At 46.7% G+C, this 27954-nt stretch overlaps 1 protein-coding gene across 4 annotated transcripts in view; it reads right to left on the reverse strand.

The window, feature by feature from the left end:
- Positions 1-6820: 6820 nt before the first annotated feature.
- The window catches only part of nonC (serine/threonine-protein kinase Smg1), a 110902-nt gene continuing 89768 nt past the window's right edge, over positions 6821-27954 (reverse strand). For all 4 annotated transcript variants that reach the window (XM_065455911.1, XM_065455909.1, XM_065455907.1 and 1 more), the window contains 12 exons: positions 27873-27942; positions 26572-26720; positions 25680-25844; positions 25141-25472; positions 23885-24089; positions 22302-22562; positions 18923-19003; positions 17059-17187; positions 12600-12744; positions 11945-12037; positions 9885-9991; positions 6821-8220 (listed from right to left, as the gene is read on the reverse strand). In XM_065455911.1, coding sequence (XP_065311983.1) covers positions 8143-8220; positions 9885-9991; positions 11945-12037; positions 12600-12744; positions 17059-17187; positions 18923-19003; positions 22302-22562; positions 23885-24089; positions 25141-25472; positions 25680-25844; positions 26572-26720; positions 27873-27942 — 1815 coding nt within the window. In that variant the 3' untranslated portion in view covers positions 6821-8142. The remainder of the gene's footprint in view (positions 8221-9884; positions 9992-11944; positions 12038-12599; positions 12745-17058; positions 17188-18922; positions 19004-22301; positions 22563-23884; positions 24090-25140; positions 25473-25679; positions 25845-26571; positions 26721-27872; positions 27943-27954) is intronic.

The raw sequence follows: 27954 nt of genomic DNA on the forward strand, positions 1-27954 counted from the left end.
TGCCGCAGAATTAAGTAGCCAGAAAGTAGGAAATATCCGGAAGAAAAAATGTATGGTTCAAATACTGGTTTAAGCAAAGATAAAAGGTGAAAGTGAGCGTTGGTTGTCAGAAGTACGTGAGAAAAAGAAGGCCGCACCTAGAATAATTTGGAGCCACATAAACTTATTCGGCAGGAAGTCTGGAACAATACAACATATCCTAGAGGAAGATGGACACAAACTGGATGCATGGGGAAGCGACATTAAATTACATCCGAAAAATAACAGCCGAATCTTTCCAAGGCAATGACGAGGTTGTTGCACTAGAAGCATAGCGCAGGAAGGATGATCGACAAAGACTAGACAGGACAAGCGCTAATTTTCAACACGTTGAAAGTTAGCGCTTGTCCTGTCTAGTCTTTGTCGATCATCCTTCCTGCGCTATGCTTCTAGTGTAACTATGTATTACCAACCAGCCCAAGCCCATACTTTTCTGAAGACGAGGTTGTATTTGAAGAAAAAAACAAGCATGAAAGAGAACCACATGGGAAAGGAGTTAGTGCTGACAAATTTCAATCGGAAGAAAGCCGAAGGGAAAATTCCGAAGCGCGCAGCCACAGGACTAGACGAGGTTCCCGTCAGGCTGGTTAATGAACTAGAGGACAAAAAAGTAAGGAAGCTCTGGTGAAAGCAGTGGGAAAAACTTTAAAAGAAGAATACCAGGCAGTTATCGACAAAGTAGAATGAATAAAACGTATAAAGGTAAAAGGGAGAAAGAATTCACTCTTACAGACCATACAGGTTACAATGTAGGCATACAGGTTATCAATGTAGGCAATTAAGTTAAAGCTGCAAGCATGAACAGAGAAGAATGGCATTTTGGGAGAAGTTCAGAATGGCTTCAGAATAAGTAGGCGTTTGGATGATAACTTATTTGTCCTTACTCAGCGTATTGAAATATCAAGAGTAGAAAGGAGACCGCTATATATGGCCTTTTTACGCATTACAGGAGCCTACGACAACGTAGACCACAACATTTTGTGGGATATTCTGGAAAGGGAAGACTTATGCGACGATTGTATACAGCTCTTGAGAGAGATTTACCTAGAAAACACCATTTGCGTTGAATGGGGAAGGGATGAGGAGTGAGGAGAAAGTTGATATCAGCAAAGGACTGAGGCAGGGGTGTCCTTTATCCCCAATGCTGTTTATAATGTACACGGTGAGGATGTAGAGGGCGCTAGAAAGAAGTAAGATTGGGTTTAATCCTTCATACAAACAGGCGGGTACAATAGTAGAGCAGCAGCTTCCAGATTTGCTCAATGCGGACGATATTGTGTTGCTAGCTAACAAACAAAGTGATATCCAACGCCTGGCTGATATATCTGCGGACAGGAAGGCGATAAGTTAGGTCTGAAATTTAGCGTTAGAATCGGATGTTATGGTATTCAACAAAAACAGCGAACATACAGTGACAATACAGGGCCTGGAAATACCTCGGGTAAAATAATATAAATACCTTGATATATGGATAAACGAAGGCAATAGATATATGGAAACACGGGAGCAAATTATGCAGAATCCACGCAATCCGGGAATCGATGTAAGCGAAGCTTTCTGTGCAGTTTTCTTTGACGATAATTAGCGGTCACGTTGACGGTAAATGTTTAATTTCTTCAACGTTTTGTCCAACACAAGAGTGGTTTGTTGATGTTAAACGTTACTTTGCGTGCACCGCTGCTGCTATTTGTCTGCGTAGTACACAAAACACAAAGGGAGAGGTGTTTGCTTGAGGCGTTGTTGTGCGCCATATTTCATAAGCTCTGAGAAGGTTGAGCATTGTGATTGTCTCATATGGCACACAGCATTATGGTGCAGTACGTGCCAAAACCGCAATCGGATTATAAGGCAGGCCGTAGTGGCGCTATCCGGATTAATCCGCATATGTCCGCAACACGGAACGCGTAAGCCGCTCCCTTTTTACAGCGCTGTGTGCTCGGTTGGGCCGGATCGGTGCGGCATCGCAAGGAAATGTCTGCAACACATAACGCGTAAACCGCTCCCTTTTATGCGAAGCATATTACGAGAGCTCAACCCAGCTCCTCAGGCGCGGCGGTGTCGCCTTCAATACCACGTGACACCGTGACGTCACGACAGCGGAGAAACGGCGCTCCAACTCGCGCCGTCGCTCGCGGCGTCGCCCCCCGCATCGGACGCGGTGAGCGTCGTGCAACGCAGCGTTCGGCGCGACAACGAAATGTGCGCCTGAGCAAGCGCCGCACGCCTGAGCCGACGCCGACGACACCGGCTTTTCTGCGACACGAGCTCCTTAACGCTGTCGCGTTAAAATAAAGGCTTGTATGCTTCGCATCCTGGGCTTAACCTTAGCTAAGCCACAGCCATTTTTTTACACCGCTGGGTGCTCGGTTGTGCCAGATCGGTGTGGCATCGCAAGGAAATATGTCTGCAACACAGAACGCGTAAACCGCTCCCTTTTTACGCCGCTGGGTGCTCGGTTGTGCCGGATCGGTGTGGCATCGCAAGGATCGAAATATGTCTGCAACACAGAACGCGTAAACCGCTCCCTTTTTACACCACTGGGTGTTTGGTTGTGCCGGATCGGTGTGGCATCGCAAAAGATGTCTGCAACACGGAACACGTAAACCGCTCCCTTTTCAGTACCGACACATCCAAATTGAAATCACCGACAACGACAACAGGGCTAGTGTCATCGCAGCTAATTCACGCAAAGTGAGTAGTCATGAACGTTACGGGCCTACGAGTCATTGCATTTCTTGCTTGCTTAAGGGGGTATGAGCCAATGCTCAAGGGGATATGAGCCACTGAAGATGATACTGTTTGTTCACGGAGAACAAAAATGCACGGAACCCTAGCCATATACAGCTTAGCTGTAAAAAAAGAAAACGAATGACTTCTACTTTGACCATCACTCTCTCTTGCGATTAGGAAATTAATCGACACAGAGTTCTGAAAGAATACTTTGTCAGTATAAATTGATCAAGCATTTCTCTGCATAGCGTCCCTTTAACGAGATAGTGCATGCATGGCAATCAACCAACGGCTTCTCAGATCTCATTCTATTTCTTATGCAAAATCCGCAGCATTCTCGCACCATCTGGTACGCGTGCACGTTCTTTGTACATCGTGACGTCGCACCGTCGTCTCGCAGTGTGCGTACGTCAGCCTGATCGAGCTGGCCTACGCATTTCGGCATTGCTCGTGAACGGCGTAGTGAAGCGCTATATAGAGAACATTGCGTGCGCTAGCTGTCCGCATTGCATTTAGTAGACTAGGGATTCAAGTAGCCGCCTCACTAATATTTCCCCCGCGGTGGCGCAGTGGCTGTGGCGTTGCGCCGATAGGCACGAGGTCTCGCGTTCGACTCCCGACGGCGGCAGGCGCATTGCGACGAGGGCGAATTGCAAAAAAAAAAAAAAGCTCGTGTACTTAGATTTAGATCCATCTTCAGAAACCCTATGTGGTTGTCGAACTTAAACGTCCTCTAGTGCTTCTAGTAGACCCCTGCAGTGTTATTAATTTGGGACCTTAAACCACACGATTCAATCCAACTTTATGTCCGTCAAGTGCGTTATATGCATACTTTTTTTTTCATTACGTACAGGCTGGCGTCACTGCACGAGTGGTGACTCCGCCCAACTTGTTAAACTGCTGCGGATGACCTTTTTCTATCAGTGGCGCAATCACTCCGGAACAGTTGAAGCAGCTAGGGCACGGTCACCATACACTGTTCCCGCTTCTGTAGCGGCTCAGCTCGGAACTGCTATCGATTTTTATGTGAAAAATTCCTTGGCTCATGCTCATCAGCCTATTTTTATGATGCCCACTGCAGGACGAATTCGGCATATACCCAGCGATCTCCAATTACCCGTCTAACACTAGCCGATTCCAACTTCCGCCTGCGAAATTCCTAGTTAGTTCCACGACCCCACCCAATTTTTATGCCGTCCTTCCCTTCCCTTGGCACCCATTCTGTAACTCTAATGATCCACCGGTTATCTGCCCTACGCATTACATGTTCTGCCCAGATCATTTCTTTATGTCAACTAGCTCTCATCTATCCCCGTTTGATCCACACCACTCTCCCCCTACATGTCTCAACGCTCCACCCAACATGTTTCGTTCCATCGCTCTTTACGTAGTCCTTAACGTGTTCGCGAGCTTGTTTGTCAACCTCCAAGTTTCTGCCCCATATACGTTAACACATAGCACATGTTTGCCTCATATCAGGCACTTGATTTGCAATAAGCAACTAGTGCAGGCAACTAACGGTAATACAATTAGGAAAATTGCTTTTAGACGCTTGGCTTTCACATCATCGACGCAGCAGTACTGATTTTACGGCCTAGGTTTTGTTACATAACACGTGCAAAGCGAGGGCTGATCCAGTGTATAGCCTCACTGGGTGGCACCTCATTCCACAAGTAGAAAAGGAAAAAAGGTTTTAATGCGACAGCATTATGTGGATCAAAGCGGCATTTGCCGATGTAGAAGGCATCATCATCGGTATACATAATTACGCATTTCCTCGGCAAAGCAATCAGATGGGTGAAAGTGACGAAGCAGTACAGATGCAGGCGGAGCAAGGCAACATAGAGAGGTATGTGACAGGAGGAGCGGTGGCTGTTGTGTTAAATTGCACAATGCTCTCCATTAGACTACGCTGTGTCACGGTGCTTGTTATGAAGCGTTAGCTGCTGTTTGCATGTGTGCGTGGTCAACTATTGACCGGTATGATCAAGTGTTAGCCAAGTCCTGTACTGAAAGCTGAATGATGCAGATAGTGACAGCTGCTGCGTACAATACGTAACACGTTTAAGAGCAACTAACAAAAACCAGTTGTGCAGTCAGGAGTTCGACGAAAGTTCACCTGGTCAGGTAACAATGACGAAGTTGACTTCATCTTGTTACTTGAATTGGGCAGTGACCACAACTTCTTCAAAAAGCAGTTGTGCTGGCTGACCATAGGCAACGTGGCGGACTACATTTGGATGCAACTCAAGTCTGCCGTGAAGCCGCGGCCCTCGCCCTCATAACCACCAGCCACTGTTTCTCCGCGAGGCTGCAAACAGTTTGTACTTCAAGCTTTCCCCGTTACTTAAATAAGATGGTAAACACAGTAAGTAATTTAGGCACATAATTTTAGACGTTTTCACTCGCCTGTGGAATGGTGAAAGGCTAATTCTTTACAGAATTGAAGTAAGCCGCTTTCTTCACTGCAACTATTCATTGTTAAGTTTCACTTCAGTTGGCAGTGAAGTTTCGCGAGTAAAACAGGCTCAACAGCAAAATGAACTGTACCGCGGACTTTTGAAGAGTGAAATGCTCACTCGCACATTTTGCCCATGTCTGTTGCACACCCCATTGCTTCTGCCGATGAAAAGACTCTTCAAGAACAGGAGACGCTCCTGAGGTACCAAGCACGACACCATTTTAAAAAGGTCGCACAACGACAATTTTGTTTGCTTCTGTGATTGGCTGGTGGAGTAACCATACGTGGTCCCTTTGCTTTGGTTGCCAACTGCTGTTTTTTTTTTAATTTGTATACTACTATAGGCAGCAGGTAGACAGCGGCAGATGCCACAAATCAAGGAAACTACAAGCCATGTGGATACCGATAGATAACCAGCCTTACTGCATAGGTTCTCATGTTACTGCATCATTCACTCATGTCGACCACAAGGACCTGCCTTTCTTTTCTTGCCGTAATGCTGACCGAGTACACCAATTAGTCAAACTTTGTCCCTTTTGCGTCACCATTATGGACCCCTTGCTGGCAACTTTCTTAGCATATCTGCACTTCCAGCACAGTTGTGTCCAGCATATACTGCTGTAGGCAGCATGGTCATTACAGTAAACTACATCGGTGCTGCATGTAGTATACTAACATACATTAAAACATGCCCATTTGTCAGTCTTCTCGCTTCTTTGTTGCCTTGAAGAAAAAAATATCACCTGTCAGTTCACCAACAGGATTCTACACTGCACACTGCTTTAGATAAAAGCTGTCTGCAGCACAAGACTGGTAACACTTAACTGATATACTGTATACTTTTTGTCACTGGCAGTGCCGATACTGCTTTCACACACCTCTAAATTAGGTTTCTTCCTTCCGGAACAGATGGGGCGGTGCCGTGTGTGGTTCTTGAAGTTGAAACACCTAATAAGACTATACCAGAGGTAGCCTTAGCAGTACTACCAGTGATGTGCAACTCTGCTTCTGAAAATTGCACGAGTGGCGCCCATGTAATGAAAAAGCAGAATGCCTGTGCTAAAGCTGCCTTACTGAACTCAAGCTTCACAATCTTCTTGAGCTTTTTATGCACTGCTACGAACTGATTCAGAGCAATGTAGGTGACACAAATGAACCTCTGATCTCATTAAGGAGGCATCCAAGTTAAGCACTACAAAACTTCATGAAATGGTAAGTGCAGCCAAAGCAATGCAGTGCAAGAGAGTGCCCCCCCCCCCCCCCCCCATCTAGAGCAGCAGAAAAGAATGAACTAGGAAAAAGGAGCAGGCTGCAAATCAAGTGTGCACGTGAATAGTCAAGCGCACCCTGCTGACAGCCTGAGCACCGTAACTTGAGCATTGCCGTGACATGACTAACCACACTTTGCCAGGCTTTATACGATGTGTATATTATTTTAGCAATGAATGCAAAGGTATCACTAAAATGTAGCAGGCACGATCACAAAATGACAATGTATACCAAGAGACTCCCTTTGGCACCTTCATGTAGCTATCTTCATGGAATCGTGCAGCATTTGAAAGGCTGCGTAAATAAGACGGCGGCACCAAATTTGATACTGATGGCTTTTATTGATGCATTCTGTTACACAGGGGAAAAATGAAGTGAGCCCACGAAAATCAAGAAAACAGGAAGACACGTTCAAAACAATGAGGATGGAAAAGTATATTTTTACCCAATTTGCCAAAACTGTGAACTTATTCTAAACCTGCCCCCCCCCTCCCCCCACAAAAAAAGTGATATGGCAGTTCAAGAAATGTGCTTAAGTTAGAACAGACATTAAAAAAGTACACGTTAGAATGCAAGCTACGTGAATTACTCTCCAAGTCTCTGCGTTAACCAGTGTCCACCTGACCTTCTGACACACACTTCCAGCACAAGGAATAACAAAACTTCACGCGTCTACTATAAAGAGGCACACACAAAACTAGGAGAGAAACAACATTGCTAGCAGGGGTTGCAACGAGTTCAAACCAAATAGGCAAGGGTTGAAAACAGGCCAGAAAAGATAATGAAACTAAAAAGAAAGGGTCAGAAGCACACAGCATGTTTGTCGTACACTTGCCGGAAAATAGCATGGCGAAGAGCATAGGCTACAAGCTGCTGCTTATTTCTCCGTTTCAGTTTCCTCTTGCCAAAGGAAATCCGCAGCCTTTCACACTCAAAGGGCAACTCCCACTAGCGGTGTCAAAATTGAAACAAACACCAGGTTGCACCATCTTTGAAAGAGTCCTTCCCCCTCCCGGAGCACAGACAGTAGTGCCACACACCGATGGCCACTGATGACGCTCCCTCCTCAGAAAAACCCCAGAGCAGATGCAGAAAGCGCGAGTGCGTAACCTCGTGTCAGCACCATTTGTGCTCTTTTCAAGCCAGGCTTGGCAGCAAGTGCCGTTAGCTGGAGGGGCAGCCATCTGCTAGAGTTTGGTGCAATGGTTGTCTTATGTGCTCCCTGGGTGCGGCCGACTGAAAGAGGGAGGCTCACAGGGAGGAGGACAGGAAGATGGCTGCTGCAGTCATTAGCTGGGGCGTGCTGGCAGCCCCGGAGTCCGTTCGTTTCCCCGCGGCGGTCGCTTGTCATACAGAGAGAGACTTGAGGAGAGCGTTCTGCTTAAGAGTCGACGTGGGGGTTTGGCGGTTGTTGCCGTGGCGACGACATTACTGTGAGGCGCACGCGTTGGGACCTCCTCTCCCTCAACCCATGTTTTTTTTTTTGCTTTTTCCCCAGCCGGGGTTTTTGCGGATGGGGCTGCCTTGCGTTTGCTGTTGATCTCGGGTGCCATCGTTGTCGTCGTCTGCTGTCCCGCGTTGTCTGCTGGAGCCAGGAATCCAGTTACCCCCCACTCCCAGGGGGGGCTGATGCCGGTGGCGGATCACACCCAAGGCGTCCAGCCTTCGTACAGCAGTGCCAAGTTTTCCAGGCGCGTTGCCTCACTGATTATATAATCCACCTGGAAAAGAGCGGGACACAGCGATGCAGTTAATATCAATGTCTGTGATAAAGTAATTCCTGAGGAGCCAGTCTACACAATGCAAGCAATAAATGCAGGTGTATTAATGCAACCAGCCCAAACAACACAGTGAAGTGACTGTAGAGCCTAGACAGATGGGCACTGCGGAGCACTTCATACGGTCTTGCTGGTGTTACACTGCGGAGTGAAACATTACTTGAGACCATGAAAAAAGGTTTCTCACACGTATGCGCACAATGTCTGATGTTTCCAGAAGGTCACTAAATCATCTGAAAAGAGGTACTATTTTTTAGGGACAGCAGACCTTCAGACATGTGGTGACAAAATGTATAACCATTAAGAGGTGCTATAAGTGGAGCAATGGCTGGCATCGCCTGCCAGGCTAAAACCGCCTGCAACACCACCACCACTACCAACAGCATTGAAAGTTATCCTTCACAACATTGCAAACATGGCTTCACAAGTAGCTCACATTATCATAGGTGCCATTGTAATGCCATGACCTGAAGAGCTATTTCATTACAAGGTCCGCTCTCTTCACATAGCACTACCTGAACCAATTTGAACCAAATGAAAGAGCCCAGCACTTCCTTCAAAAGGCATGAGCACGCCTGCAAGTGCAAGTTGTGCTGTGAAAATTGTGGGGAGCATAAAAGCCCATTTATTCCAGTGCATTGCACCAGCAAGTGATTGCGCTCTCTGGCTACGACTGTCGATAAAATGAATACAGTATTTCATAAAACAGTTTTCACAAAACGAAAACAGAATTTATTTAATATGAACATGCCGAGCTCACTCTACATACTCCTCACTGCTAGCCTCGCACGCATGCGGACATGTGCAAGCTCGCATCCGCGTGCCCATGTATGCGCAGAGAGTGCGCCGCGATTTTGAACAGCTCTTCTCTGTTATCGCGCGCTTCCTTATCGTTATCTCCTCATTGCAGCACATGCAAAAGTCGTCTCCCGTTGCCCCCTCAAACGACAGACGTTTTTCTCATCGATGCTGAAGTCCCGCCCAGCTTGAACGTTTGACAATACCTCTGCGGCCAGCAGAACTTTTCGTTTGTGGCATCACCTTTTGGTGCCATTACGATAACAGCACGCTGCACGCCGATACTTAGCCACCATACCGATACAACACAGGCTCGTGTACTTCGGTTGGCTACTGGCACGGCTAGTAGCGGCTGCGATACCGGCTTTTCTAGATGCCGCTAGCTATGCACCATAGTTATCATTTTCAATTACAAACTGGCGCATTCTTTAAAATGCTCGAATCAAAGCCGACCCTAGAGTTCGGTATATGATTATTTAAAAAACGCTCTTGGCCCAGATTCGAATAAATACAGTACTTCTTGCTTTTAGCAATACACATTGTTTCACTGTATGCCGCCATCTGGCCTTACTTACCCACATCTGCCGTAGTTTTGATTTACTTGCGCTACGGGTTCACCGAGCGTGGCTAGAACCGGAGCTTGCCTTCAGCCCCAGCTCCATGCAGAGCGAAACCCCACAATGCACAATGGCTGCACTCGTTTAAGACTGAAATGCAGTAACTGCTGGCGAATTAAGCAGACCTCACAGACTGAGCAGTGCCACACGATGCATGCACTCAGAGCAAAATAGCGTCGTGGCTGCCCTCACCTGCTCGGCAACGCTGGAGCGCTTGCTGCTGTCGGGGTCACGACCGTCCAACTTCATCTTCACCCTCCGCCACACCCCCACCGCATAGCTGTTGCGTTCCTGCAGAGCTGCGGACAGAACGTGGGAGCACAACCAGATGAGCGCACACTGCCAAGGTAATTAGTGTGGGCTGGCGGCCATTCCGTCTCGTTGAGAGACCAGGCCAGGACAGAACGGGAGCAAAAGTAAGCGCACTATATCACTGAATCCCAATTTAATTCATTCATGATGCGAAGAAATTTATCTTTGCTTTTGTTCCGCTAGTACACTCTTTTCTGTCCCGAGAAAAGGCAGTTGGAAGTGAAGCTGTTCTCAGGCATATGTTTTAGTTCCTGTTGTTTGGTGGTGGTCTCAAGAATAGATAACATGTGCTGGGAGATCATATAGTTCATATGATATCTAGTTCTCATATAGGTGCCTCTGAATCTGAACAACCAAACAGTTTGCATCAATTTCAGCCACATGCAGCATAAATGTCCAAAGTTTAGCTTACTACTCAGTAGCAGTATCACTTTCGAGAATATGCAGTTTCATTTCTGCTGGACGTAGCATACGGTGTCGAGCCGCGTTATTGGCATATTATTAACAGCCTAACTATGCAACATGAAAGTAATGTTTGTTGCGGGTACGACATTCCTTTCATATAAACCCACTTCAATTGACTTCGCCAACCAATGTGCACAGAAAAAAGTAACATATCAAAAGTGAGCGATTATGAATGTGCCTGCGGTCCATTTTTAGTTTGAGCAGACATTGCCAATTGCACATTGCTGTACATACTGGTCTTGTAGGCTTGCTTTTGCAAACCAATCTTGCAGGTCCTGCCAATGCCAAGCAAGCACAAGCCAAGTGGACATTGTTTCACATATTTTACTGACTGAAACTTGGCAGCCCGAGTACCAGCTTGTGGCATAAGTAAATAAGCTCATTACCAGAAGTTATACAAATTTCTTATGCAAGCGTTTTGCCAAGAATTCTTTTTTTTTCGTCTCCTGCAACAAAAACAAACTTTCTAGGTCCCACTTTGCCATTGCCTGGATGTCCACCACCGAACTCTCAATGAAATCAATTTGTGGAAACTGAAGTCTTAAAACCACCCACTACTGTCTAGTTGTTATTAGCTTTTGATGTCACTACCACAGGAACAGTAAGTCTCTTTGTTCTACTTTGTCTCCTACGTGGCGTCTTGTAACAGACAGACAAAGAACTTTATTGAGGTCCAGGGGGTCTAGCGGGCTCGCCGCTGGCTGCTCCCACGTCGGAATCGGGAGGCCAAGCCTCTCCGCTCTTTCACAGGCACTCTGGGCGGCCATGAACTGGATGTTCTCGAGGCTATCTCAAGTACCGATACTTGAAATGGCCTCGTCCCAGTCCTGCTTGCTGTTGAGTGTCGTGTCCCGTAATGCAGGACACTGCCAGAACATATGAGCCAGAGTGCTAAACTCCTCCCCACAATCTAGGCACTGTGGATCAGTTTCTGTGTTAATCCTGCTCAGGAAACCTCGTGAGGGATGTGACCTCATCTGAAGCATCCTAAGCAGGATCGCTTGAGATTTACACAGTTGTGCGAATGGAGCGGGAAGCATCTATGTTCCTCTTTATAGTGGGAGACGATCTCATGGAAGGTTAAACAGGGGTAATTGGAGATCGCAGGGAGAGGCCTTCGTCTTGCAGTGGACATAAAACAGGCTGCTGCTGCTGCTGATGACGAAACGACCTCCGAAGGTCAAGGTTGCTTTACACGTGGCTATCGGTCATTTCTTGACAACCTCTGACTTCTGCACGACACCTTAATGATTATTTATGTTAATTAAAGATTTGCTAATTAAACTTATCTATTTGCGCACAAAGAAAATAATGCTCTAGCATGACTAGCATGGATAATGCCCACCGACACTCAGTGAGCACCGTATGTGTAAAGCCCACTGTTATTTTTTTAACTACTTGCGACACTCAGTGAGGACAGCCAGCATAAAACCAATATTCTGATGTCACATATTTGCACACCCAATTGCTCTCACCTTTTCCTGTCCTGGGGTCCTTGGTCACTTTCCGATCTGGTGTCTGTTCCACACTCTTGTTGACAGTTGCGTTCTTTGGCTGGTCAAGGCCATCTGAAAGAATTTAGATACAGTAGGTGGTCAGAGTTGCAATCTGTCATTTGTTCGGCTCTGAACAGTCTCTTTTGAACTCGTTCAATTGAGTTGCACAAAATGGTTTCCTTATAAAATAGTCCAACACTTCATCACTTTAAACGGGTGCGCTGCTTTCAAATTGCCAAAAAATTTAAGAAAACTATTTTTTTCAAAAGTTAATTTGTATGTTCTAGAACTCTTACTCCATGCAACCCAAGAACTTTTTTACTGAAAATCATGTATAAGTACTCCTAAAAATTTATATCAATAGAGAAGGCGAACTATTTCTTAGAAATCATGGAAAGATGAGTGTTTCTTATTTTTTTTTTAATAATGATAGCTGCACAATGTATGCAGTGCTAATCTGTAATCTTACTCTGAGCTACCATCAATGAAATTACCCAGACAAGACCAGGATGACAAAAAGCATATGTGTAAAAAATAGGCATGGACGCCATTCCATTCAACTTCTTTTCTGGCTGTCCTCTCGTCTATCCCATTGTGCAACTACAATAGCAGCTAGCCACCTAGCCATTCTCACCCTGAGCATTGGCAAGCTCCGTGAGCCCATCGTAGACCCGAGGAACCATGGCAATGAGTTCAGAGAGTGCCTCCTGGGCACTTTCACTTGGTGTTGTATCAGGAGCCAGCAGTGTCCTCACTAGCTCAGATGCACGTTCAGAGAACTGCGAATCAAGGTGACAGAGAAAAGCAAAGGATGCCAAATAAGACAAACAACCACACAACATGCGCAAATATAGGCACACCTGTTAATAGTGAACTTGGTAGTTCCATGAAATGTGGTTGCTGCATCATTAGTCTGTTATATGTAGACTCGCGCTTTAAAACACACAAAAACTTAACGACACAGTAACTGGCGTTGACAGTTATGACCAACGTCACTGTACACTGGCCGACAGATTTTTTGGACTCTAAAAATTCAGACTTGTTGGATATTCCGGACTTCATAAATGACCGTCAGGGTTCCCATAGAGCTAATGCATTTTTGCGACCGATTTTTCGGACGAATTTGGGTGCTGAAGTTCGATTTTCCGGACTAAATCGCTCGTTCCGAGACACGTTACCCAATCTTGGAGGCCGCCATGTTGGATTTAACGCTGGCTTGGCCAGGCTTAGCTTCAAGCAACCCACTCTGTAGCCTTCAAGATTGGGACAAGCACACGATCCCCATGTCTCGGAGGCCATGCCCGCTCTTCCTTGGCCGACAAAACGCCCCAGGGGACGGCACTTTTTTTTTTTTTCAGTCGGCACTATCGTCATAATCACTTAAACCAGGATCAGTTTTTTTCGTTCTTTATTTCTTCTTTAAGCTTCGCTTGCTATTTTGCATGTGGTGTCCAGAAAGCTGGTGTGTCTCAGAGACGTTGCCGTCTCTGTGCGTGTTTGCGTGGCTTTGCATCTTTACGAGTGGCATCTGGTGATCTTTTTAGATCTGGTGAAGGCACAGGAGGTGCCTTCACCAGATCCCAATACTACGAAGAAATGTGGCTCGTTTCTTCGTGTCTCGGAGATGTTGCATCTTTGTGCAAGTTTGTGCGGCTTCGTGTTTGTGTGATCGGCGGCACCTCCTGTGCCTCCACGAGAGCCAATCGGTGTGAAGAAACATGCCTAGTTTCTTCTATCTCCGTGGCGATCTCTGCCAACGGAGAAGTCGCTCTTGTGCAAATCTAAGCAAATATGATTGCTCCATGTGACTAATAATGAATAATGCCCTTGAATAATGCCCTTGAAGGCAGGGCATTATTAGGGATTTTCTTAAGCTGCTCTAAGCCTTATAAATTTCATTTTTCTGACTGTTTGATTTTTTTGGACTATTTCTCAGTCGCTGCGAGGTCCGGAAAATCGGTTGGCTACTGTACACTGAAAATACGATTTTCAGTACCTCCATTTTCGTTTCTGGCACATTTCCTGCATCGAACTCCAAGTTTCCGTTAAAAGTGTCATGTGAAGAATGAAATGCGGGGACGTAGCTCCTCCGAATTAGTGCCCGTCTGGTTTGGATCACTGCCATTTCACAAATACGAGCGATTCCGCCTCCATTCTATTGTCGATGGTTGGCGATACATTTTAGTATCAGCGGGACACGAGTGGATTCTGCATACGATAACCAAATGTTCTAGTTGGCTGGCAGTGGAAACTATGTAGAGGCAAAGGTCTTGCCATTACCTCAGCAGCATCGGCCACATGCGCACCAAGAGCTGCAAAGTTGCGTTTTGTTATGTCACTTCAGCTGAAGAAGTGCCAAGTTTGAAAGGTAGAATGCTATTGTGAACCGTTATCAGATAAGCAACGTCAATGAAATGCTGACAAGCTGTAACCACCAACTCTTTGCAATTTTGCATGGCAGCGGCTCAGTCGTGTCTTGTTCATGCCGACTCATGCCGCGTAAGTATTGATAGGAAAACTCGAGTGGCCACTGCTTCAAACTAGTCCAAATAGCGTACATAACGTAGTGCATGCGGTGCTGCATGAAGAAATGTGCAAGAATGAGAGTGCCGTAGCTGTAGCTTCAGAGAATGTACGCAACACCACCGAGGTGCCACACGGAGAACTCCACATAATGTGCTACTGTTGTGGCCTCCGAGATTGGAGGCCACGACTGCGGCCACACCTACATTGTACTGCTTCTGCATTGAAGATGTGCATGTATTACACATCTTCAGTGTGCCTTGATGCACACTGAAGATGTGCCTCGAAAACAAGCGACTTTCCTCACAGCTTCTGAAATCTGCGCGGCGCTCGCTCATCTTTGCGGTTGAATCTCCATTGCCGTTGGACAGGAGCGGGCCCAGTTAAACGCGCTTCTGTGCTTCGGCACTTCGCATGCACCCTCCTTTTACGGTGAGTGGATACGAAATGTTCGTTGTAACAGTGCGGCACTTTTGAAAATGTTTGTTGTACTATCGGGAGGCAGTTTCAATAGGCAGGGTCATAAAATTGTAGATGCCATGAAATGTGGGCGTTATAACTGACAAAGTGTTATATCTCGGATTTGTTATAAGTGGGTTCAACCGTACACGCATTGCATCCTTTATTTCCTCTATTTTCCATGCTACAGTGTGCACACAATAAATGCTTTGGGAGTTGCAATTTTCCATGGCGTGGAAATAACTCAAGGTACGGAAACGCAATTTAGTGCTTGGAGATTACTTACTGCAATGGGTTGTGGACCCAGTAGTGAGTGCTTGCAGTCCAGTTATATGCTCTCTGACCAGAGCATGCACTTCATACATTCACCGAATTTTTTTGTTTAATTTTCAATGGGCAGGTTAACGAAGAATGGTCGAATGACTGGTTGTTCCGCGTACTTCCCAAAGCAACGTTGGTGCAATGAAAAGCATTAGAGGGCAGGGCTCCGAGTGATTTTGTCCACTAGGGGTATTTTAATGCCTAGCTCACTCTCACTACGCGAATGCATTTGCATTCCCCCTCCATTAGAATGCAGCAGCCGTGGGTGGGCCTCGAACCCGGAACCTCGTCGTGCTTGGAAGGAGAACACTCCGCCCACTGACCACACCAGTGGATGGTGGCATGAAAATGACAGGTTTGTGAAACTAAGAAGTTTTTAAGTAAGTAAATGTCAAACAATGCAACAGAAAAGCTCACTTTATAACAGGGCTGAATTTTCCTGCAAGAACAAGTTACAGGCTACATGTGCAGAATGTGCTTTTTAAGGGTGCTAGACAAACTAATCATATGCAACATATATTTATTCGTTTATAAGGTGGGGTTGCCTAGTTGGGGTGCCTGGAAGAAAGAACTTAAACATGCACACTAAAGTAAGGCAATATAGCATAGCCAACGGATGATTCAGACTTGGCGACGATTACCCGAAATATCAAATATTTGGAAGCCCCAGGAACAATTACAATAATCGGTGCCATTATATGCAAATTTTGCCTTGAGGTTCAACTTCACAGCAGCGCAAATTTCGCATCAAGATGCGCCTTCATGGCAGCGTAACACACGCTGCCATGAAGTAGCACCACAAGGCAATATTCATGCTGCTGTGGAGTCAAAACTCGAGGTGAAGTTCGTATATAGTCACTCGCACTCTACCTTCACTGCTAAATGCTTCGAATGCTCGGTACGGGTTATGTATGCAAAAATACTGTATTGCCTCACTTGCCGAGGTTTATTGCTACCATTCATGCAGCCGTCTAAATCTGGATCACCAGAAATGTAGTTCTGCTGCTACATTGAAACAATAATTGACTCTATCAGCCTCGCATACAATGCGAGGAGGGGGGACTTTGAGGCTAAGGATTCTGGGAAAACACCTTGCCTTATATTCGAACAAACACGGTACGCACTGTGATTTTTCAATGTTGCCTGTCATTGTGTAAGATCTGCTGACTGCTTAATCTAAGCTGAACTTATCTTGTAGGCCCATTAAGCAGACTCCAGCTATTTCGGACGGTGATACAATTTCTTGCGTCACCATGTGATTTTTGACCAGCGATATGCTTTCTACCATTAAACAACTGTGGAGGCCTTTCATAGCGTTTTAATTCAACGCCACCTATGGTGCACTCAGTTCACATTTAATGAGCTCAGTCACTGCAGAAAGCTGCGTTGAACTCGCATATTTGACAAGCACATGAGCCGTAGATGTGAGCAATGGGCAGTCAACACGGCTGCAAAGCCAACAGAGAAGCCAAGTGGGCACACAATCGCATTTGGCCCAGTCGGCTCAGCAGAGGAGCAAGAACAGTATTATTTTCCACTGCTGGCATTACCGCTGTGCACATGTGAGCAACTAGTCAGGATACATGGGTCTCAGCAGACCAGACGGTGAACGCTAAGTTAAAGCTGCCTGTTAATCGATCACACAAAAACTATCAGAGAGGGGTCAGCAACTCAGGCTGTGCCAGTTACCACGGCAACGCCAACAATGCCGCCAAATAAAATCTGGCGTCACTGACAACTTGTTGTAACTGCTTCGTAAAGTGCACCGGTTGCAAGAAAAACAGCCTCACCTGCCGATAGGTGGCAAGATACTCCTGCACAGTTGTGTCCTCCTGCCGTGCCAGCGACTTGAGCAGCGAGCGCAGCTCGGACAGCAGCTCATGGTGCTTGCCCAACACGTCTGCACGCAATGTTGACACCTGCGTGGAGGAGGAGAGGTCGCCACGTTACCGGATACAGCGAGGTTGCACTTGACGGCAACTTCGCTTGAACTACGCACTGTGTTGCAGCATTTATCTTCCTCGCATGGCGTTAGCAGAATTGCAGGAGTCGATTTTGTTACTAACCTACAGGAGATGGTCTCAGTGCTCCATTGCAAGCACTATCTGACAGTGTGTGTAGTTCGGGCATGAAAGGAAATTCTTGAACATAGTCTCATTGAGCAAGTGTCCCTTGCATGAGTAGAGTAGAACCTCGTTGATACATTTTTACACAAACTGGGAAAAAACCTAACAGCAGGGAAAACGTTAACAGTGAGCAAGATTGCAAATTGTCACATCAGCAACAGCTCTGAATGACTGCAAGTAATCAGATGTCTCCGTGCTTGTGCTGTGACCGGGGACAACATGTGTATATTAAACGGACACGTACAATGCCCTGTGACAGTGGCCCCGTTCCACTCTAAATATCCCTCATTGCAATATTTTGTGTATAGTTCATCGCATAACGCGGCTCTATTGCGGCGAAGCTGACTAGAGAGAACAGGTAATTATGCATCCTTGCCGGCCTCAAAATAAATGTAGCCCTGCACTCGTTTCCCAGTAGTGTTCAACAAGAGCACACTCCGAGTGCTTCAACAAGTCTTCATCAACTGCTCTGTGCACCTATGCTTGTGCAAACTCAGTTGCTTACTGCAAACTGCAGTAGCTTGCTGCATCACACCAGCCGCTTGTTGCAACATACCATTCATGCAACACGTAATAACTTCACGAAAAAGACTTGCTGGAGCCAGCAGAGTGTTGTCTGGAATGCATACAAAACAAACAAGTACAGAATGCTGGAACGCTGCCAAGAGGGCAAATTCAACAAAAAAGAGCGAGCCATGCACGGTGGTGCCAAAACGGGTGTGATGATCGCGATGTTGATGCAACCTCACAATTCGGCAAAGCCTCCAAGATCGCCATTTGCAGTTAAATCTCCGAGGTAATAGTTGATGTCTCGTCGAGGTTGCCAGAGGAGATAATGGCAGCAAAGTCGGCGTATGCGATAGCCCCAGACGGAGTTCGGATAACCGAATGTAGAGGTCGCGGCTATCCGAAATATCGGCCATCATTACGCAGTAAGTCTATGGGGCCATTGACAGTGCTGCGAAGCTGTCTGAATTACCGAGCATGCCCGGATTATCGGTGTCACATTTATCGGCCGGCGATTGTATCAGGTAGCTGGTATTACTGCACACTAGGAGCCACAAAGGCCCTTTTTATGTTTTCGCAGCTGTATTGCAGTGTCTCCTGTTTCCAGAATCTTTTCAATCTCACAGCATGCACTCACAACTTACATTACAACAGGTGTTCAACTGACAAAATGTACACATATTGTGCATACACAGTTGCGATAAAACTGATGAGTTACTTTAAATAATATTTGGTTTTAAATGAAGTGGTTTACCAAAACACGTTGGCGGGCTAGTTGGTTAGAATCCATGGTAGTGTGTATAAGCGTGACTGGACGAGGACGAAGAAAGAAACGGATACACGCTGTGTATCTGTATAAGCGCTGTGTATGTGTATCTGTTTCTTTCTTTGTCCTCGTCCAGTCGCGCTTATAAACACTACCATGGTTTATCAAAGTTCCATCCTACCATCAAACAGCCCTGAAAAACTCTTACACCTTGGCATCAATAGCTGTACGAGTATCAAGCGGTGGTGCTCTCACCTGGCTCTGCAGTGCTTCCCTGCACGTATCTCGGCTTGTCTTGGCCTGCTCCAGTTGTTCCCGGCAAGCACCAAGCGCCACCTACGGGTGGTACACAGCACAACACTAATGATAAAGGTGTGCCCTGCACTTCGGTCATGTGGTGAGGCTTCATTGCAGCTATCTGCATGACAAATCGTCAGGCACACAGCAGATCAAAACATGACCACTACTTGATAAGGGCGTGCGAATATCGAATATCACCGAATCGAATCGAATAGTGAATGTTTGAATAATTCAATTTGCAAATTGAATATCTGCTATTTCATTTGTCGAATATTCTATATATTCGGTGTAGAGACCCGTGTAGTGCCATATGCTGCCTGCGCCTTGTAGCCTCTCGTGCTCAATGCCGCCCAAGCAAACGTTCGGGCTCGTTCGCCAAGCGCGCTGTGGACAGGCTGCCTCAGCTGATGCAGTAGCGGACTTTGTCACTGAGAGCTCTCCCTAACGTCGGCCCGATGCAGGGATCACACACATAGCGCCCAAAGGGAGCAATTCCCTGCACGGCACAGCGTCGGCTGGGGCTGCCTCTGTCACTGCAAGGTTCGTTCGGGTCGACAGGACCGAGCGAAATGCTAATGCGACACCCATACAGAGGGAACGTCAACAAAAACAGCACATATTTCGTAAAGTGCGAACGCATATGCAAAGATTGGGCCAATCAGCTGTCGATAGGAATGCAGATCGTTTTGGATACGCGCGTCGAGGAACTTCAGGCCACATCCAAGTCATTAATCTAGCTTGCACATGCTATCTCGAGACCAATCACTGATGAGCCACCTGCACGTAACGAACATATTAGCAGTATTTAGTGGTAAGCACTCCACGACTGCTTGCGACCAGTGGTGAATTTCGTCACGGCTACACTGCCTTGGCCATTACGACTAATTGGCACTGCTTCACCGGGCGTGAGCGACGTAAAGCTACGGTTTGGTGCCAAATTGATGCAGATCTATTCCCAGCAGCTGCGCGACACTCAGAAAGCTGACATACTGCCTCGCAGAGAATTTGCCCAGCAAGGGTAGTTTGCTTTTCGACCCATACGCAGACACTGCTGGCACTGGGCCGCTCAATATTGGGTTGTTGGCCATGGTGTGCCTTGCAAACGAAAGCGAAAGATGGCGGATGAACAAGGAGGAGAAGGGGTGAGTGGGAGGTGGTGGTGTAGCGAGCGTCACAAGCTTTCCGGGACGCTCCAGAGTTCAGCTTATTTTTTAACAGGTGGCAAATCATACTGAACCTGACATGCGAATGGCACCTGTTCTTTACTGTCAGCGTCAGCTATGTGCGGAGTGGTGATTGAGTGATGTGATACGTGGTCCTTTTTGCCCGGCACACAGACTGGCCTTGCATAACCCACCTGCCGTAAAGTAAGGTTTGCCTTTCTGCATTTTCTAGAAAAAAGGAAAGCAAAGCTTTTGATGCAATAAATTAAAAGACTGCCACATAGCTCCACAATTCAACTGAGAACCTTACTGGTATTCAGTACAACAGAATGTCACTAATTCATTACATTCCGATGAAAAAAGCACTTTATTTTATTCATCAGAAATTCTATGATAAAAAATATTTTTCATACCTTCACATGCAGTGAACGTCCGATTTTTTGGTATCACTAGGGACCGCGAATACGTCCAAAAAATCTAGCAGTCCGAAAAAATAAATGCATGCCTTTTACTGCCCACCAAGGGTTCAAATCACCGCAGAACCATCCGAAATAGCTCTAAGGGCCTGCCAGCACACTTATTAGGCATATCGGTGCTCTCACTGTGACAGGAGATGGCGAGTGCACGCATGTATCATTAAGGAATACATACCGTGTCTCGTGACAATTGCCTCTTTCCACTATTGGTTTGCCTCACCGCAACACTTCGCGTGTGCTTCACCGCGTAACACTGCTGTATTGAGGAGAAGCGGACTTTCGGGAACTGGCATATGCGATGCATTGTGCTTTCCGCACTCCGAAGACATTGGTGGGATTACAAAGGTGTAGTCGGCGCCATTGCTAACAGCGGCAAATTGTTTCAATGGAAAACACGGCCAGGAGCAGCAAGAAGCTAGGTAGCGAACGTCGAAGTAGCTAGGCTCAACATTGCTGCGGTAGTGGCTAAGGGTGCCAGCGGATCTGCGTGCGGGAGCACCGGTTACAGGCGGCGAGGTAATCTAAATGGAGGTGGTGGTGGCTTCGATCAATGCAGTTTCTGACCTGGGGTCTTGGCAAAAAAATCTGGAAAATTGGACCGTGAAGGTTTTTTTTGCGTCCCAAATTTCAGACGTTCTTATACATTGACCCTATGGGTTACACGGTAGTGTCGCGAAGGCGTTCGAATTATTGGACATGTCCGCAAAATTGGTCAGTGACTGTACTAGCACTGAGCTGTAATCAGTCCTGACATACTAATTTGGTATTCCCTTTAATAAGGGTAGGCCGTATGGTACATCTTGATGATCTATACCTATGTTACCGATAGCTTGCTACATTCTTGTTGTGCAATGTTACGAGACTCCAGAGCATGTGCAGTACTGTGCTTTCTCATTCAAAATTTGTAAGCATTAAATTTTATGAAAAATTTTCCAATACTTGATATGATTTTCGCTTTTGTTTCTTGATTTGATTCAATATTCGATTTGAAACCTACTATTCAATATTTGCACACCCCTACTAAACGATAGTTCAGATGCAGAGGGGACTAAGAAAATGTCTCACTAATCTGACAGTTTAACAAACAAACAGACAAACAAGCAAACAAACAAACAAGCAAACAAACAAATTCTAACAAAAAAATCTGATTTTTCAGTGCACCAGTGGCACTGAAAGCCCAAAACTAACAGCCTTTTGCTCACTATTCGGATAGTTGGTTTTGGATCGTGGTGAACATTTTGCAGAAATGTAGAAATAAAAATTCAAAAGGCAACAAAAGTGGATGAAAGGGCAGCTTGCCACAGGCAAGAATAGAGGCCCATTGTGCATGCAATGCTTTACGCCATTAAGCTACTGTAGTGCCGTCCTCCCGTCCACCTTTTCCGTAAATCTGCGTACGTGCACCAGACATTACCCTGGCAGTGTTAGCCGGTGCCACAGGACAAGCCATGCGGCAGCCCTGGGATAAGAATTCCACTAGAGCTCAGTCGACAACTACAGAAACAACTGAAGAGGAAACCGATGCACCTCACGATACCGCATTTTTGTGCTGCACCGCACGCAAGGTCACGTGATGATCTTGGCTGCTTTGGAAACTTGCCTCTAAAAACTTGCCAACAGCCACGCCTTGCAGCTTCTGTAGACGCACTAGCGTCGGAGCTCGGTCTAGCGACTTTTGCGGGAAACCGCACTCACCTTGTCGAGGAGGGAACGGAGCCACTCGACGCTGGCCTCGCTGGGCAGGGGTGCCGAGCCCTGCAGCTGCAGCAGCTGCTGCTCGGCGGGGGCCAGCGGGGCGGCGTTCTCGGCCAGCATGCAGCTCTCCTGGCAGCGGTTGAGGAGGCCCAGCAGGCCCGAGTCCCAGGCCAGGGCCTCGGTGGTGCGCGTGCGCAGGGCTTCACGCAGCAGCAGGGCTTCGCTGGCCTCGCACACTTCCACGGACAGGTCGTTCACCAGCTGCACGGGAAAACACATTGCCATCACCACTGCAACTATGCGGCGCTGCACAAGTTATTTCGTCTTTCAAGGAAGCTTATACTCCAGTCACACGGGAACATTTAATGTCATTCGAATCGAATGGTATTCGCATATAATTCCACTAATCGGGATTTACGTGGGAAAACTTAATGTCATTCGAATGGAATTACATTTGCCATCGTATGATTCAGGGGAACTCATTTGCATTCGATTTTGAACCAAATGTACACTCTTGACGCCAGATAGACAACAGCAACATGCAACGCGAAAAAATTATGCGTGCATCAGCAAAGCCAGAAGATATTTTTTTAGACTTATAGAAAGGAATAATTATTTTTGCCACAATGATATTTTCACCATGGGCTGTGCTCAAGCGCTATTACTCTTTGCATCAGGAGCCTGTTGCGGCGGTCGGCCATATTGGATGTGTTGATCGAAGTGCTTTTAGTTGTGAATAATTGGCATCAAAATGTTTTCGTCCGTTTTAAAAGTACTCGAAAAAATTCTTAAACGCGTTTAATGGGCTACAAAATTTCTTCGAATTTGGCCGATTTTGTTCCACATCGTCATTGCTATCATTTGCGAATGCCATTATATTTTACTGTGTAGCACCGCAAGAGACCGAATTGCATTCGATGCATCGAATGCCATTCGATTCGAATGACATTATATCTTCCCGTGTGACAGGGGTATTAGTCGCATCTTGATCTAATGAACATGGATGTGATGAACCAATCATCTAACGTGGTAAATGTAAAATTTGGTTGGCCATGCTCTTTATTTTCATGTGTGCTGTACTGCTGTAAATAAACTGAAAATATCTATTACCCATTACAGCGAGCTGAGTACAGTAAACGACTGTTGATGTGGTAGCCCAATTTTTCCGATATGCCTGATAATCCAGACGCCTTTGCAGCACTGCTACATCTAGAGCCAATAACGATGCCTAAAATTTCGGATGCTGACTTTGGCCCAGTTGATTTGAGGTTCACTACCAAGCTTCCTACTATCTGATGCCACGATTCTCATTGGAGTGAATTTGCTTCTGTCATCAGCACACAGTGGTGGCATGACCTGGGCTGGAATTCAAGCAACGTTATGCATGACGGCAGAGCACCATACAAAAGCAAATCGACCAATTTTTCAAGCCACAAAAGCACTAAAAGTAAGAAATCTGACTGGCGTATAAGACCTCTAGAATAACCACTGAGTCGTCAGTAGGTACGAGGCCAGTCACTTTTCAGAACTGGCTCCCCACCTCACCCCTTCCAGCCCCTTCCTCCAAATGTACAGTCTCTCACCTGGACGGCGTCCGTCCACTGGTCCAGCAGCTGGGCAAAGGTGTTGCGTGTGTCGGCCAGAGCAGGGTTAGCTCCTCCGGCCCACTTGAGTCGCTGCTCGACTGCCCCCACCAGGGACAAGTGGGCCTCCTTGGCTTCGGACAGGGTGGCTGCCAGGGAGGCCGACGCCTGCACCGCCTTGCGCATCTCGGCCAGCAGGGTCGCCCTGGCAGCGTCAGGTGAGAGGAGAAGCAGTGCGGTCACTTATTTGCCCTTACAATATTTTTGAGAAAATGCCAGGCACTTATACAATGGCTGACAAAACTGAACAGGTGAAACATTAAGAGAGATTAATTAAGAGAGAGATTACGAGAGAGAGCCGAGATTAACAGGAAAAAAAAAATGGAGACGGGTGGGCCATGTAATGCATACGGACAGGTGATCGGGGCTCTGTTAGAGTTGCAGAATGGGTGTCAAGGGAAGAGAAGCATAGTCGAGCATGGTAGGGAATCGGGTGGTGCGATGAGATGAGATTGGAGACATTGCAACTGAAGGTTAAAAATTATTTTTGAGTAGCCCTAATGTGCTGACAGTACATAATTTCTAAGACTGGCCTTCCTAAATTTGTTCCCCTCAAAGACAAAGTAGCCTGCTGTCTTTACAGGGACCACCAAGAGAGAGGAGTGACCAAGAGCCCTGCGAGGGGAGGTTAAACTCATTTAGTTTTGAAATTTCCATCTTCACATTGCTCTTCACTGCAACTAAAGGGGTCACTAGCCATTGTTAGTTCCCTGTTTGTGGTGTAACTTAAGTGAAGTTTGCTCTAATAAGTCAGTGTTGCAACTGAATGCAAAGTGCTACTTGTAAACTGTACACATGAACACTTTACAGTTCTTTGTGGTGCCATCAAAAGAACCCCGTCGACAACTTCAGCATTGTAAAAAAAAAAAAAAAACACTGAAGAGCGCTATAAGCCTGCTGGTCCAAATAGTGGCTCTGCTATCTTATTTCCATGCCACGCGCCTCAACATTATTGCTGTACACTTCCCAGTAGTCACGGTACATTGTAAACAACAGCACATTAATGGGTAGAAGACTGACCTCCAAGGACGGATTATCCAAAACTGGTGCAATCGATCCGATGGATTATGAACTAGCCCCGTCACACACTTTGCTTCACAACACAACTGCCTACCGCAGCATGAAAACACGTCTCACTCCATAGGGAAAGGTTCGCTATGGAAGGAGAAGTGCCTCGCATCTCTCCACCGACTCACCTAGCAGGCAGGGTCTGCCCCCCAGGGTTGGGCAGGGCCTCCTCGTGCAGCCAGTGGTGGGAGGCGAAGCGCAGCTGGCAGCGTTGGAGCCGCACCCGCAAAACCCCCTCTGCCTGGTCCAGGCGCCGCAGGAGGTCGCGGTGGCGCTGGGCCGCCTCCAAGGACGCCACGGCCGACAGGGCCTCTCCGCTGGCCGCCCAGCCTGCCGACAGGGACTCCAGGGTGCGGCTGGCTGGGGGATCCATCTGCAGCTGGTTCGGGTCGCCAGCTTGGGACAGTGCCAGCGTGGCGCACAGGCACGAGCTCAGAGCAAACGATGGCAGGCCAAGCATCTGCAACACGAGAAAGTTTTTTTTTTTTCTTTCATTCAGCAGGCGTGGATGGACAGGGCACGTGATGGCAGTCTAGCAAGGCCAAATGCTTGTTTGTTTTCGAGAAACCCGGCCTCTGATTCACTCAACGGGTTGCTAGTCTGGAATCGCAGTTTTCCACGTCCTTTTAGGCTCCCCAAGCCGCAACATGAGACCTCCGGTGCGCACCTGAACTCGGTAAATGCTGGCGATGCAGTGCTTGACTGGCAAGAAGGCGTGTTCTTCGGCCATGCCGGACAGCAGCTGCGGCGAGAAGATCTGGTGCATGCACTGCAGGCACTGCAGGAACATTATGTCCTTCAGGTAGGCGTCCAGTGTGTCCAGGTGCGGGGGCTGCGTGACAGGGTGCACAATTACGTCACTGCTGATGATGGATGCGAATCCCTCAAAAGCACATTCCCACATTTATTAACGTATAAGGCGCACTAAAAGCTAAAAGCAAGTATTGAATCAACCTTTACTCATGGACAACTTTCCGTGGCTATGAAGGGAAAACTATGGGGGCAGAGCTTCTGCACACGTGTTACCGTGCCAGGTAGTCCCGCCAGCGTCTGACAGTGCTTTCGGTTGCTCGGAACAGACGCTGAATTGACACAGCTTCTGCATGCAACGGTTTCGCATTTGCCCGTACGTGGAAGGGAAAAGCCGCAAAATAAGTAGACGTTTACATTCAATGGTGTGTTTTATCTTATCTAACTGTTCCGATAAGGTGTTTATGTTTTCTCTTCCCCTACTTAAACTAATGTGGATGAAAACGTGGGACTCTTTTCAAAAGCACTCTCACTTGCGCGCGCTTTGCCTCTGTAGCTTTCCCTTCATTCCCAAAGAAAGTTGTCTGCGAGTATTAACGGATAGATTATTGCTCCTAAGTGCCTACCCCCATCACGTTTAGAAAAGGCAAAACAGTGATATAAACATGGGACAGGATTGGTGCTCTATTCTTTAATGCCTTTACAAGTACTCTCTCAATTCTGTGCACGTTTATGGCATTCTGGGTGATTTGGCCAATGTAAACCGCAGTTACGTAAAGCCTTGGAAATACTGACAATGCAAGACTTACGCAGAGCGAGTAGGCACTCCACACCACGTCGACGCTCTTCCAGTTGAGGTCGATGCCACTCAGCGTGGCGTAGAAGTTGGACAGTTCCGTGGCAGTCTTGGCAAAGAGGCCGTGGAAGCCCTGGACGAGCATCTTTCCAGGTGTCAGCCCTGAAAGCAACACGGTGGTTGAACTCCCAAATGCACTGTGAGCCTGTTTAACAATATCGCTGGCAGCCGAGAACTGCTTCATTAAATTGAGAATTTCGCTAAATAAAAAACACTCACAGGAATAACACAGCATTTATTCAAGAGCGCAAAAAGGCATATTATTTTCCTGCATGAGAATTTGTCGGAGAAAGGAATTGCCACATTTGCACGAGTCTGCCGCGTTGTCAATTGTAATGCACAGTTGTATTGCTGCCCAATGTCAAAAAATAAGAAAATAGAAAAAAAAAACTTGGTGCAGATTCTACCCCGCACATCAAGTAACAAAACCTGAGTCGATACATACCGTGTTGGAACGGTTTTATGAAACATACTAAGGCACACAGACATGCATCGAGCTAAATCGAAGTTCGCTGTCTAAGTCTGACACCTCCTTCTTGCTGTCTACCGACCACAGAAATTCATCTTCAGTTCCATTTATTGCATTAGAAATGCCACACTTCTTGAAGGCTCCCGCAACCACTGGCTGCGGGAGGGCATTGGAACCACCTTGCGATGTCTCCGAGCACTGCTTTCTTCAGACAAGCCATTTGGCGGCAGTGTGGCTAGCTATCTTCCAATGAACTTTTTTTTCTTCGTAGTAAGGATTGGTTTCATTTGTGATTTTGACTAGAATTAGTTACAACTGGAACGCGCATGCGAATCTGGACACACCTATCAAAAACAAGTGCGCATTAGAATCTTGCAAATACAGTATGAACTAAAGGCTGCACCGAGAAGGCTACTCAAGTTTTATCTCCGATGCGACAGAGCAGCTGGCACAATCTGGCAGAGCTGAGAAAGAGCTCGCAATGTCAAGGCACTTGGGCAGTTTTGTAAGAGGGGCATGGTAATGAGTTCACTGCAATAACACTTGAATGCATTTTGAGGCATTTCGAACACAATAGCTTTTCAATCACACATTTTTTTACCCACATTTTCCTCAAAAACCTTGTTAAATCAGGCTTCCTTAAATCAAGGCATGACTGTACACCTCGCTTGAGATATGCAGTGTTTGCAATCTGAGACACTGTATTGCACAGTATGTGTGCTGTGTGGCCAAGCAAGTGTCTTGTTGGTGGCAGGAATTGTTACACAAAATGAATTCCTACTCACCAGTGTCGTCCGTTTTCATCAAATCATCAAAAGCAACCTTGATGTCTTCCAGAGCTGGTGTTGGTTCATACTGCAAAGGCAA

The sequence above is a fragment of the Dermacentor albipictus genome, chromosome 8 (genome assembly GCF_038994185.2).
Source record: "Dermacentor albipictus isolate Rhodes 1998 colony chromosome 8, USDA_Dalb.pri_finalv2, whole genome shotgun sequence".
NCBI classification, from domain to species: Eukaryota; Metazoa; Arthropoda; class Arachnida; order Ixodida; family Ixodidae; genus Dermacentor; species Dermacentor albipictus.